The 14,995-nt window shown below is 39.0% G+C and overlaps 1 protein-coding gene across 2 annotated transcripts in view; it reads right to left on the minus strand.

The window, feature by feature from the left end:
- The window catches only part of STX18 (syntaxin 18), a 70,483-nt gene that overhangs the window by 2,582 nt on the left and 52,906 nt on the right, over positions 1-14,995 (minus strand). Inside the window, exons 6-10 of one of the 2 annotated variants that reach the window (XM_037384902.1) lie at positions 13,995-14,110; positions 9,484-9,572; positions 1,807-1,865; positions 928-997; positions 297-377 (exon numbers count right to left, since the gene is read on the minus strand). In XM_037384902.1, the coding sequence (XP_037240799.1) occupies positions 297-377; positions 928-997; positions 1,807-1,865; positions 9,484-9,572; positions 13,995-14,110 (415 nt within the window). The other variant, XM_037384911.1, reaches the window with a different exon arrangement.

A 14,995-nucleotide genomic window follows, 5' to 3' on the forward strand; every position in this document is an offset into this window, starting at 1 on the left:
TCCCTTTTTTAATAAGAAAACTTCACATATGCTTAAATTCATGCCAGGTGACTTTCATATTTAAAAAATAGGCGAGGCCAAGATTTCTGCAGACCTGTATAGCTACTGAAATCATGGTTAGCGAGACAAGCAATGCTAATACTGGGAGCCTCAGCTAATTAGGACAATTTTTCCAAAATCATGCCCGGACACCCCAACACGCGCTGCACTTGTGCCATGGGTGAGCTTGCACATGCTGGTTAAAGCAACACTTGGGCAAACCTGAGAGTTAAGAGAAACAAGCAACACAACTTTACCTCTCTTATGTCTTCATTGCCTTCTTTGATGTTCTCTGTTGCGCCCACGACTAATTGATGGATATTGTCAATATCAGTTTCCTGTTAAAAAAAAACAACCCAGCATTGAGAAACCAACAAATGTTAAGAAGAAAAGGACATGGGAAACAAGCAGAACTCAAAATCTGGTATTGTTAACATCTATGTTTCAATGATGCAAAGGTATAGAGACAACTAAGTTGTAATTTCTTTGCCTGTGGTTTTATGAGCCTGAATGGAAGCTATCAAGATCAATGGGAAGTCTCCCATTTATCTAGAATCAAATCTAACCTGGCTGATGCTTGCCAGCTCTTTCTGGAAGAGGTGCCACCATTTCCAGAAAAGGTGCTGTTAACTAACACATTTAACAGGACACAAGTTCCGAGGCAGAGTGATCATTCTAACACATACGTTGCATTTTTCATTCCCAGTATGCACTAGGAAGTAACAACAGTATCTTGATTTTGCATTTGAAAAAAACAAACAAAACCAGTTTCCTTCACATTTGCATCAAAGATTCACTATGTTTACGTCTTGCATGCAACCAAGACCAAAATCCCCCCAAGAAAATCTTCAAGCTGTATTTGCTGCTGTAGCATTAAATTATACTAACCTGTTGCAGGACTTTTTCAGTGAATATCTCTTGCAGTCTGGAGATTTCCACTACTTTTCCTTCAATTTGTCTGGGCAAAGAACAGAAACACTCCATTAGAAACCACTGCAAACATTTCTTGCTTCTGCAGGTTCAGGTTCCCAACGCGGTAAGCAGGCTATTCAGAAGGCTGCTATTTTGTTAGCTGCTGTTGGGCAGCAGTAGCCAGTGCCCAGTGCTCAGACAGTCCATGGCTGGGAGATGACCAGCCCACAGGGAAGCTCTGGGAAAGGCACCACCCGGAAATTCTCAGCTAGCTGCCTCCACTGTGAGCGGACCGCCTGTCTGTCTGCCGCCTTCTAATGTAACAAAACCCACGGTGGACCCTAAGTAGTTAATTGTGACATACCCTTTTTACAGGCTAATAGGAAGCGTGGAATTCGCCTTGCCTAGTACTAACCCAAAAGTAAATTTCCAGCTTGAGTTAGCCGTTCAGGTTTTCCGCGCAGCAAGCGGCGAGCAAACAACCCCGACGCTGCCATGAAGACAGGTCTGTGCACGGGGGCTGGGGGCTGCACCTCCCTGCCCTGGCTGCTTGTCTGTATATGCAGCAGGCAGTGTGATAGGAATGGAAGACTTAACTTTGTAAAACTTAGGTTGAGACAGAACGTAACCTTCCAAACGTAACCAGTCCTGTGTTGGACAGTTTGTGCATCACTCAGAACCATCTTTACACTGTGGGACAGCACAGTTAATGTAACACAGTGCATTTCATGGACGCTCCTGTTTTGTCCCTCCTACGACACCTCTGGAGTTCGCGCAGCTGCGTGTCGTGGTGGGTGTTGTCCAGGTTACAGGACCAGCACGTGCAGCGGTCTGTTAATTCACAGAAAACTGTACCTGACTTCGTCAAAGAGATTATTCATTTCCCCAACAAGTCTCTGGTTCTCCTGTTCAAACTGGAAGAAGGGAAGAAGGAAGTCACACACGTGAGTTCACATGCTTGGATGCTGGGAACTTTCTTCAGCCCCCACCCTGATCAATCAGTTTCCACCTTTCCTGGCAATCCATTGACAGTACATAACTAAAAAGATCTTTAAGAATTACTAACAGCAGCCTAAATGAACAATATCGATTTGCTTATTTGTAACCAGTCACTGTAACAGTCGTCTTTCTCCTCCAATTAACGAAACTAACCCCCAAATAACTTGAAGATTTTGCTCACGTTACTTCACAGTAACAAAAAAATACAGTTGATGAAATCTGTCCTTTTTTATTATTTTAGAACTTTGAGTGCGGAAAGCTTTCATGCTTGTGAAAGCATGATTCTCTTCATGACGTCTTTGCACTTTCCTTCACATTATTCATGTACTGCCCATGGCATGAAGAGCTTTTAGATTTTGCAACGGATCTAGTACTTTATACTTTACAAATCCATTGGCTTTAGTTATTCCAGTAGACCTCTTCCATTTAAAACTCGTGAGTAATCAAGGAAACGTTTAAATAAACTTCTAGCACTACATTTTTCAAATACAAGCATAAGTAGAATTCTTTATACAGGAAAATATGCTTTGCCTGTTCAGAGGTACTTGCCAGGTCATTTGGGATTCATTACAGAACAATTGATCAGGCAGCAAGTACAATGACATGATTTGCTGAAACAAAACCTGCACAGCCACAACACAGCTGAGAAGGGTGTCCCATGTCACAGTGGAGCCTGTTGGAAACCGCATTGTAAGGACTCTGTTTTAGAAATAACCCTTTAGGACATACTGAGCTGGGATTTTGTAAGTGCCTGAATGAGCCTGACCCTGCAGCCTGGCAGCTCCCGTGGGTTCCAAGCCCGAGGGGGGCTGCAGCGTGCCACTGCCTGCCCCACAGCCAGCCGGCTCCAGGCAGTACGCGCTCGGGGAGCTCTGTGGGCTGTTCCAGCTGAAAGGCCCCTGCCTCGGCGACACCAGGGCACCTCCTATCAGAAGGGTCAGAAGTCCTGTTTCGGAGGAGGGAGGGAGCAAGCTTATTCAAGGCATTCTGCCAATTAATTCTACACAGCCAAAGCCTCGTTAACAGCTGGACCTTTGCGGTATGAACACAAGTGACTAGGTCTTTGCCCTTTTCTCAAAGCTGGGAAGGACCTGGTCTACGCAGTTATACAGAAACAGCACACAGGAGATATATTTCTACTGAAAACCTTACCTGCTACATGCCTCTGACAAAGCCAGGTGATGCATGCAGCAGCGCGAAACACCAGAGAACAGGGTTCAGAATGCAAAGAATTTGACACGAGCTGTGCAAGACAGCAAGCCCTGTTCTAGTTCAGTTCATCTCCTTATTTTGAACTAGCCTACATAACTCCATGGGATTTTGGCATAATTCAATCACATTATAATTCCATGAGCAGTAACAGTGCAGCAGTCCTCTCTGCCACCTTGCAAGGTCTCATTATCCTTCTTAAGACAGAGCAGTGTGTTGTCCAACTTGGTTTTGCTCGCTGTCTGAGCAAATGGCCAATGCTTAAGCTGGCAGGAAAGGGAGGTGTTGCCCAGAGAAGACAGTAAGCATTTGAAAACCGTGCAAAAAGCAAAGTAAGGAAGGAGAGAGAAAAGGTCTGAATCACAGAGAATTACCGTAAGAGTGAGGGCCCTGTTACATCAGTGAAGGCAAATGGGCATCCTGCTTTTAAGGGCAGGGCTACTGAAACAGCTGAAAACGAAGCACTTGGTATTTCAACACAGTTTGTCATTAAGATGCAACATGAAAATTACGACGTACAGTTCATCTGACCCATAGCTTCTTTCACAGTCACGTCTGTAGGAGTACATACATTTAACATCACTGCGCTGCCACGTTTGGTGATGATCTTTGGCTCACCACTGTGACCCCAACCCAGCCCCAATCATGCCACCAGCATCTCCATTCCAGGTCTTTTAAGATTTTCCTTATACAGATTGTGTAACTCCTTGTGCCCATTGCTTCAGAAGCAGATATACCCTTTGAAATGATCCGTGATGTTCCAGCTGGAACTTCTGCCCTATCAAGTACGTTCATAATACGAACGCAGAGAAGAAATAGAAGTGTTTATACTACTTAGGATGCAGTGAAAAAGACTTAGTGCAGCCACTGAGGAATCTGTCCTGCTCCTCTCTCTCCCCTCAACATAATACAGTCCTAAGCAAATGCTGCTGCCCATCTCATTTCATGGTAGGACATTTTAGCTCACTAACCACCTTTTCCTCCTGAGTTTTCTGGTAGATTAGTAAACTGAATCCCACCACAGGACCAGATGATAGGGTTAGCTTAAGGGAGAGTAGAGAGCAGGAGCTGAGCAAGACTTTTGCACTGCCACAGAGCAACACAGAAAAGCAAGAAAATGAGAAAAGGCAAGCCATCTTTCATACCCTTCACCTTCAGTCCCTCCTCCTCACTCCCCACACTATTGCCGCTGCCCCCCACGCTTCGTGCTGTAACATTTTTCATCTTGCTTCAGGCCCATCAGGGCCTCAGAGAAACAGTACCTGACTGCCAACAGCAAATGAATTGTCAGGCTGCATGACTTAGGGGGAAATGGTTACTGGGTTAAAAATCAGGAATCTGTAGGTTTGATCTGGCAGAAGTGAGTGTGAAATGACAGGCATGTTTAAAGAAGGGTAACCGTGAATCTCACAGAAAAAGGTTTACTCTTATGACATAGGCAATTTATGTCATGAAGAATAATGAAAAATGATTTTTTATTTCTTTTAAAATACAAATTTCTTTTTGTAGTAGAGGTTCACTGTCTACCTGATTGGCAAGAACAGCTTTCTCTCCTTGGTTAAAGGACTCCACAGAGTCACAGAAGAGGAGGAAGGCTGTTGGGCACTGTCACATCCACTGTGGGGTAGAGGCCTTGAGGAAAGAGCCTAGCTCCATGAGTCGAGAGGCAACAGAGAGGAACATTCTGCACAGCTCCCTGAAGTCCCAGTGATTTCCACCCTAAAGGTCCAATGGTTTTGTTGAATAAACAAGTATCAGTGTTGCAATACATTTAAGCGTCATTGTCACTGCTGCCTGCAGTGTCCCCTATAGAAGAAAGCATTTGTTAAAATACAATTGACTAATATAGTGATACTTAACAGCAGTGGATGGTTAAAGTTATTTTATCGCTGCAATCCTTTATGTTCACACCACCCTATGTCTCCGATTTTAGTGGAGTCACCTCAGAACAAAGCCAGGGTGCAAAGCAATGAAAGAGCCACAGGATTTAGCACTGAGCCAACTGGTTGGTCCTTAAGTGACTAAATGGGGCCACCAAGCTGTAATTGTTTTTCTCACTTCCGTAAGGATAAGTATTTCGGCACAAATATTCAACATTAAAAAAATCCCTATTTTGCTGCCTTAGTATAACTGTGAAGATAACTAATTTAGAAGGCAAATTTTCAATAAAGAAACAGTGAATGATTTTAATCCCTTACAAATAGCACAAATCCACTTGAGAAAGTATTCTTTAAAAATTCCCTTTGATATTTAAAACCCTCCACTGGCACAGACTGCCTTTTAAACTGCTCAATGATCTTTGCAATTTGAAATCATGGCTGATGGACCGCTTGGCGCAGACAGCAGTAAGATATGCTAAAACAGTCAATTGAACGAAAGGTTAGAGCACAGAACACATCATATACCAGTGTGTCACAAAGGGATTTACATGATGGGAATATAAACCAAACCAGCAATCAGTACAGCTCAGTGATTTATGGCTTACTAAAGTAGCCTCTTTTATGACAGTGAAATATTCTGTTACCAAAGTATTGCATTAAGTGACAAACTGCTCAAGATATGGCTAAAAACCTAATGCGTAAAAGAAATAATCACAGTTCTTTTTTGTTATCCCATGGGTTAAGTCATTATATGTACTGTACCTGAACTTAAGACAAAACCCAACAATAAAATCAGGGAAAATTAGCTATTTTCACAACTCAAACAGAAAAGCCAGATTTTTTTCCCACTCAATGCAACCACAAGGCATGTGCTCACAATAAAAACCATTAATATACCTGTACTCAGGGTTATAAACTGAAATTTACTGTGCAAATCACGCAATAGCCTGCAAACATTCTGAACAACGTAAAGCTCTCTCCTGTGGGTAAAATACTGATAGAAATTCCTGCTGTAGTGATATGATGGGGATTTAATTCCTTATTTTACCCACAGGAAGGATCGTGGAACCACGACTGAAAACTGTTAAGTGTGATTTGACACAACACATTCCAATTTAAAACCAACACAGCAGTTTCTACACTGTAATTGGCCCTCTTCTGAAAACTGCTGGATTTCCCAGTATTTTAAATGCGGTCGGTCCATGCTTCACAAATCAAATGTTCAGAAAGTAGAAATTCACTGCTCTGTAACAGCAAACATAATGCAGAGAAGAAATAATTAACTGTCCTTTAGTGAATAAATTAACTAAAGTGGTGAGGGTTTGTTATGCGTTTGTAAAGACCCTTTGATTCCTGCGTTAAAAGTACAATGAAGTCATGAAATATCAAGTTAGTATGAAGGATTTATGTGAGCAATGAAAAAAGCAATGAACATTCATATACTCAAATTGTTCCCCAGTTACACCTGTATTTACACCCTGGACCCAAATTTACCTGCAAATTAGAATAACAGATCCAGTGACTTTAAAGTAGGTTAAGAGTGAAATTCTACAGTATCCAGCTTTTACCAATAAAGGCCAACTCTTAGCTATAAGTTTCGTCAAAAATGCACTGAAAGAGCAATTTCGCAGTGGAATAGTCACCACATACATCACTAGCCTTTAGTAATTAGCTAATTACAGTGTTCATAAAACAAACACACACCATACCCCCAAAAAATCACGTTAGGTCCACAGACCAGAGCAATGGCTTGCTCAGCCTTGAGCATCAACATATCAGTGGTAACGTTTACATTTGAAACCCTGCTGTGCACATTTACATATTATATAAACATACAACACACTGTTTACAGTTTGACAACTCCAATAACATGCAATCCAATCCAACGGTAAAAAAATTACCTGGCAAGAAATGACCCTCACTGGGGGGCATTAACTGTAACTAGAAACAATCGGCTCGCTTTCTACTTGACAACTGGCGGAGAAAAGAAAAAGATGCCTGTATTAACACTGCCATACATGCTGACTCACTTCTCCTCTAAATCATAATAAATGTAAACTCCTACCATGGCATAATGTGGAAGTAACTGATGCTTGTTAATTTTTAGGAGAGGTAGAAAGCAAGCCTGTATTTCTTCACAACAGTGCCAGAGGCATAGACTCATAGTGTGAGAAGAAGCTGAGATACAGACAGCCCTGACTACTGGGGTTTGTATTGTCAGCCTGCAGCGAGGTGCAACAGGAGGGAGCAGCAATTGGGGAGATCAGAACCACAGCAAGACTGAACAGGAGATTCAGATACCCAGTCCAGAACCAGCTTTCTGCAAAACTTAGAATAAATTATAAGCGGAGAAGTGGCTTTTCCAGCATTAACTTCCCTTTGTATGCTTTTTTCAATTCTAGGTTCCCAATATCAGTACTAAAACACAAGTACTGAGAGTATATAGAAATTTTTTTAAAATTGTAAATTCACACATGGAAATTTAAGAATAAAATATGGCACAAGAGCAGCAATCATATTTCAGTGTATTAACATATATATACAGGGCTTCAAAGAATGCTATTTTTATTTTGGTAGCATTTTGATCTTCTGCTTCCCTAAACAGACTAGTAAATTTGTCTCTCTTTTCCCATGAAGCAGATTGATAAACTTAAAGCTGAGATCTGAAGTTTCCAGCACGTCATTTTTCTAGGCTTAATCATGGCACTGACATCAAGGCACTGTCATACACTATAACTTTTCTTCCAAAATATAGGCAGAATATATATAACTAGGAATAAGGACATATTATAGCCTGTCTGAACTAAATTCGTTTAATTTGGAGCATCAGCGTTATTTTTATACCCCTTTTCACAGGAAGCGCAACTCCTGAAAGCACAACAGAAGTAAGTCAGTGTAAAACAACCAATAAAAGTTAAAAAAAATATACAATAATAAAAAAGAAGCATAGCACAGGAAAGCTCTGAATGGGTAAAGAATAATAATGGGTTTTAAAAAAGATGTCTTTTGGTTCTCCCCTAGGAAGAGTTGTCCGAATGCCTAATAAGAAGCAGTTTAGGATTGGAGATTTAGGAGTCCAGAAATCCTTCAAACATTAAACTATGAACATCGATTTTTCTCTTATCTGGGGCCTTACTCTAAAAAGTATAGAAGGATTGCATGAAAAAGAAATGTGCTTATTCCCAAAGTACCATGGCAAGGGTTGTAACGTGTTTAAAACTTAATTACAGTGTAAGGCCTGCAAAAAGCAATCCAACATTTAGTAGTCATTTATTAGTAAGCCCTGTCAGAGCCATCACTTCTGATGCTTGTTTCCTCCTGATCCTCTGGAAGCTTACAGCAAGGGGGCTAATAATATTGTGCCTAAACACAGAAGAATGAAAAAATACAAAGAATTCTCTTCAACAAGAAAACAGAAAGCAGGAGTAATCCTTTAGATTTCAGACTGGCACTCAAGAACAACGTGAGAGCATCAAGAGCAGCCTCTGAAGAACCTTTTCTCTTTGACAAACCATACCATAATTATGTGCAGCTTATGCATCACTTCCCATCAGAGATGAGTATTGTGTTTGGGAACATCTCTCATCACTACCAAGGAAGCTTCACATATTCATACTGCAGCAACCCTCTGCCTTAGTAAAGCTCACCGCTTCAAAAACTGCACATCTACTAGCTAGTTATAAATCTGTTTTTCTTTCTTTATATAAAACAAGGAGATGCAAGCTAACGTAGAGAGGTTTTCTAAGAATTTGGAGCCATGTGCGAAATGATAAATTTTAGGAATATCAAAAAGTCTAAACAGATAGGTTGTCAGCAATCATTCCCATGTCAGAAATTCTGTATTGCATCAATTCAAATGTAAGTAGAACTGGATCAAACAATATGTAAATGTGCTGATAACAGGGAAATGCAGAAAAGGTAAAGTTAATGAGATACTGTTGTAACAGAAAGCTTGTGGCTATTCCTTCTAGTAAACCAATATTAATTTGATAATCCAAAAAAATAAAAAAAGAATACAATGAAGTATAACTTCATAGCTATACTTCCATAGAATAACTATTTAAGGTGTGTTGTAGAAATACTCCAAGGGGGGGAAAAAAAAAAAGTGCAACTCTTTATTCTTTCAGAAGTTTCATAATGCTTTTTCTGATGTTGCCTTGACTACTATTGTTTCCTGACAAAAAAAGCAATTCGTAATTGTAATTTTATAAACAATGTTAATTTCAATTGTTGAAAAATAGTTATTACTGCTTTCGTGGCTCCAAGTTAAGTATTTTGTAGCAATTTTCAATATTACTTGCTACCAGAAGAACCAGGAAGCCATGTGCAAAAGGTCTACCTTATTATGGTATTATTCTGCATGAAATGAAAGTTGAAAATTAATTTTTATATATATATAATAAAAATATAATAAGATTGACAATAAGACACCAGATAGACTTACCATTTGTATTTCTTCAGGTGACAGCTCATCTTCACCTTTGCCGTCCCCCCATAATCCAACATTACTTTGGGCATCAGGCAGATTCCTGTCTGTAAAACAACCAGCAAATACTTGAGACAATGCAGGGCACTGAACAGTAAGGTGAAAATCATTTTTCATCCATTTCAGAATGATGATGAAATTGTTATATTTAATTTGTGACTAACTGAGATTCACCCTATATTTTCAGCACAAAATTACCAATAACCTTTAACTTCTAAACTGAGACAAAAGTCTATGCATTATGTTTAATCTTCTGAACTATGAAGAGTTGCACTAATATATTGACAGTGAATGGTGTAAATCAATTCACATTGCACTAAGACTTGTTACGGCACAAAATACTGTAGAATTTGTGTTTTAACAGAAGAAAACACATTGTTTTCAAAATGACAGCCTATATGCAAACTATTACCTTCCAATGAGGCTTGACAGAACCACCACCTTCCAAAAAAGCAAAAAGAGATTCTCAAACTGTTTCCTCATGCTGTTCAAACTGCCTAGCACTGTGCAAATCCCACAGCACACTGTGCAAGGGGCCTTCCTGCACATAACACGAATCTGATCTGATCCCATAAACTAACCCGTACACATCATAGCTGCTTCATTGATTTCCATAGTACTTGCCCTTTGATTAAAGCTAATCATCCACATAAACCTTAGCAGGAGTTGGGCACAGATCCTGAACAGCTATTTCTGGAATATTCCCTTCTGGAAGATTTATTTTTAGGCTTAATTATGTACTTCTGATTATAGACTAAGAAGTCAGAATGAGAAAGAAAAGAAACTATGCTACAGGAACCTACTGTTTCTGAATCTGTCCTAGCATCAGTGTTTAAAATCCTAATGATACAACTGCACTCTTGAGAAGGCCTCTCTTCTCCTCAGTGGCTGTGACATTTTTATAAAACCCAAGGGAGATGTGCACTACCCCACAGCAGATCAAACCTGAACCTGCATTGACTTATCATACGCAGGCAGCAAATTAAAATACAGAAAGATTTAGTTTTCTTTTTCATAGATTTCAGATATTTTATTTATTCCAGTCAATTTTTTCAGGAACTTATATTTTCATTTGTTTTGTTATAACCCTCTAAACCTTATTTTTTTTTTTCAATTGCATAAGCAGAACTGATGCATCATCCCTCATTCAGATCCTGACTTGCCTTGGGAAGCCTCAGAAAGGAGCAGTCCTATTTATAAACAAATATATGAAAAGGATTGTAAGGAGAATTTTTCCCCTTTATCCTTCACTATGATACTTGTGAAAACTCTTGAAAAATAAATATTATAAAAAGGAGTATCACTGTGTACGTCTCCTTTATAAATGTATATTTTGCTTCTCAACAACCCAACAAGGATGTACGAATAATGACAATGTTATGAATGAGGGATGTGGATAAGGAATATAGTAGGTTTTAAAAAATTCTTACAAGTAATAACAAATAAGAATATATTTAAAGATTGTTTAGAAAGGATTTAATTCTATGTCTTCCATGGGGTATCATCAAGTCTATTTCACAGAAACACAAAACTTACTTGTTCAGGTATCAAAATTTTAATTATTTACTGGACTCAAAGAAAAGAAGATAATTAGTTTATGAAGCCAAGGAAAAAAAATATTCCTATTTTATCCCAGAGGAACCAATTACTTTCAGGCATTGTCACAACTGTTAAAAAAACAGCATCTGTATCCAATGTGGTTGCTAATAAGCTAATATGATAAGTGTTAAGTGAGAAACACATACCTCCCTGGGGTTCCTCCTGTCACTGCAGGATGTTTTTGGCTACTGGGAAAGGTGTTCTGCAGCTTTCATGGAGCTGACATTAATGCTTTTCTACAATTCATCCAGCAAAAGCCAAACTCCATTTCTTTTGCAGAAAGAGAATTAGCTAACACATGACAGAGATACAAAGTAATGATCAATCCTCTGAACCCTTTTCCAAGCTGAAAGGAGACAGACAGCTGTTAAGCTTGTGGACCACTTCAAAAGCTACTCATTATTTAAATTTATTTCCATAAACTAAATGTGAAATTTGTAATATGCAAATAAATACTGTCAGCATATAAAAGCACCTCCAGAAAGACTATCTTGCTGCAATGATGCATGTCCAATATAATTCTAATGTAAACAGGTGCTTTGCCTCAGAACAAAAGTAACCACATTTTGCTTTGGTTTCTGCCAAAAAAACCAGACAAAACCCAAGCTGTGCTTCAGCACACCAAGTAGGACATTCAGCTGTCCATCATAACATTCAAATTAAGGACATGGCCACAAGCTCCTCTTGGAACTATCTTTACAGCTGAGATACTTAACACAAGGGGCCCAGGTATGCTGATGATAGCTAATTCATAAATACAAATGATCACCATTCTCTAAACCACCCTGAGGATGAAATAGTTACTTCTAAATGTGGCAATTTCTCCAGTTTCTTAAAACTTTGAAAAGTTACTTAAAAAAAAAATAATTAATCAAACGCTTTAAGATTTAAACTGAGCTTCATTTCCTAGTCATCTTGTTCATGCTATTTCCATGCTATAACAACCACCTACCAGTGAAGTCACAAGGCTGATTTCTATAAGCAGCAGCAACCAACACTTACCCTTATGTGAGGAACCACAGGCTTTGCGTATTTACAAACTGTTTCAGACAGATTTATTCTGATATACACGTTTCATAGTCTTCTCAAAGACTATTCAGGAATCCCTCATAAGTACTGCATCAGCATCACATATGTGACAGACCCCTACTTTCTTGTAAAATTTAAAGCATAAACTAATAAAAGCAAAAACTGGAGTAATCAAAATTAACGTGCAATAAACAAAGTTTCATTTCTGTTTATTGCAGGGGTTTGCTGTGCCCAAGGCAATCAAAGAACAGCATTTTCCACAGTGTGGCACAGATTTTTGGAGCTAAAAATTACGACACTATGTGTAGGAGTGCACACGTCCAGAGACTGCAGAGACATTCAGCAACAAGGAAGAGCACAGGCCAGTGAAGATGCTACTACACGGCTGTTTCTCTGCTGGTACTTGCTCACAGCTGCAAAACACTGATAACATGCCAAGGTGAAACTCATCTATGTGCCTGTGTGCTGCATCACTTAAGACATACTATAAAAAAAGTAGTAAGCACTAGAAATGACACATAATCAAAACCTTCACTTCTTACAATAAATTCAGGGGGGTGGGGGGGTTGGCAGCAGCAGGGAGCATAGTGATAGGGCTGCAGAAGTATAAACTGGTTAGGAAGATAAGCAATGCCCTATCAGAAAATGAAACCACTTGCACACTGTGAGGCAATTCAGTATTAAGAGTCTTCACCTAGAAATGGAGTACCCACTTCACATGAATCCAGTCTTTGTATGGCCCTAAAGTCACCAACCCCAAGAACTTTACTTTTTTAATAAAAATCACCAAAGAAACAATAACCAATTATCAGAATAATATGGCTATCCAGCAGGTTTCTTCTATCTTGATGAAGTACTATGCTAATGTAATGTCACATTTCACACAGTTTTTGTTTCTCTCTCAAAAAAAAAAAAAAAAAATTACACATGGTATATCACAGGGTACCTTTGACTCTTCTAGACAGCACAAGCAGGGGAACTCAAGCCAGGGAAAGCAACTCCAGAATCACAGAACAAGATTCTTCTCTTTAGGTATGAAACCTGAAATTATCTGCATAGTGGTGATACTCCAAAATGCACTCTGCAACAAAGTTCTGCCAGCGTATGCATCCCAGGACAAACCGAAATGGCCAACAGAAGGGACTTAACATTGCTCAACCTCAGAAGCAGGCCACCAAGGAATCAGAAGTGATGTTCAACAAGTTCTGTCAAGAATAGCACCTGCTATTGACAGTGGGGTCAGAGATAGTGCTTTGGATTTCTGGCTGCCCCCTACCCACGGAAAGATGAGATGCAATCCTTCCAGCAGGGACACTCAGTGCTGTGGAGAACATCATCCCCAAAACTACTGGATCTGGCCAGCCACTAAGCTCCCCTCTATGACCATATTCTGCCTTTGGGTTCATACCATAGGAGTGTCCAACTCAAGGTCTCTGTGCTTAAAGACTAGAAAATGTTCCCAGAAAGTCACTGAGCTACTTTCCAATTCCTTGCCATCAGTGACAGGAACGTGGAAAAAAAATCAGACAGATTTGAGAAGATATGTAAGTAGATGGATACCGATAAAAATAAAAATGGAAGAGTTCACACAGAGTTTGAGAGGATGAGGAATCTAGCAAGGCCTGAAACTTTTTTAGCTGGTTGGAAAAGGCATATAAAAAAGTTTAAGATTTTGCTTTCTCAGTCTCACAATATGCTTCAAAAAAGCCTGATCAACTAACAGAAGATGAAAATAGAGAAGGTGCAAGTCACAGGAACAGGCCCTTGTAATGGGAAGGAAGTACTATTGACCAGACAGGCCTTACCACAAAAAGTAAAATTTAACTACATTTTTTTTTTACCTTTGCTCTCCTCAGCAGAAAGTTTTTCTTCAGAATCATCGAAAGGATTCAGTGAAGATTTTTCAGGGAAAAGAGGTGATGTGGACACGTTGCTCTGCTCAGGTTCAAGCCTGGATCTAGAAGCACAAGAGCCTACAGTTTAACTGGTATTACAAAGCTGAATTGCTCTAAAATGAGAACAACCAACAGATTATTAAATTTAACATGAACTTTTGCAAACTTCACATTAAAGATTTCCCAGTCAAGATACAAATTATACTTAGCAACTTTCACTGGAATACTATCACAAAAGCGAAGAAAGCATGAGTAGTACTCCTGAACAGAACACAGTACATGTTCACAGTTGAGGAGAATTTTGAAAGCTATAGCATAAAAACACACACATTTTATGAAATATCTTTTAAAAAACCCTGTATTACTGTATATATTTTTTAAAAAAAACCCAACCAACAGCATTTTGGTCATACTGAAAATTCTTTTTAGTAGGAATAGCCAACACCACTACGTCATTTTTTCCAAGTAATAATTACAACTTTATATTGTCAGTTATAATAAAGGAAAAGTAAAAAAATACAACAGAACTAGCTTTTTCCTGAAACAAGTATTTTTATTTAACTAGGTTGAAAGAGTAGTTTAACCAGGATGACAGTGATCCTTACCTTGGCTGCCAGAGCACTAAACAGACCATTTAGAAGCAAGGGAAAGAAAAAACGTATGCAGTGGACAGATACATACTACATTTAAGTCCCTGCTATGTAATTTTAATACAAAGGCAATGCAAAAAATCAGAAGCATATTCAGTGATTATATATTAAACTTGTCAAGTATGTTTCATTATGACATTAAAAAAAAAAGTTTAGAAGTTAGTGGCAACATTTTTTCCCAGTAAACTTATGTGGTTTGTTGTTGTCTACAGTGAATTCTATAACTACTATGTAGTAGACAGTTAATACTTGGCAGTTATGCTGTTAGAGAAGCTAAAGAACAAAAAATCAAAAAGC

The sequence above is a fragment of the Falco rusticolus genome, chromosome 1, assembly GCF_015220075.1.
Source record: "Falco rusticolus isolate bFalRus1 chromosome 1, bFalRus1.pri, whole genome shotgun sequence".
NCBI classification, from domain to species: Eukaryota; Metazoa; Chordata; class Aves; order Falconiformes; family Falconidae; genus Falco; species Falco rusticolus.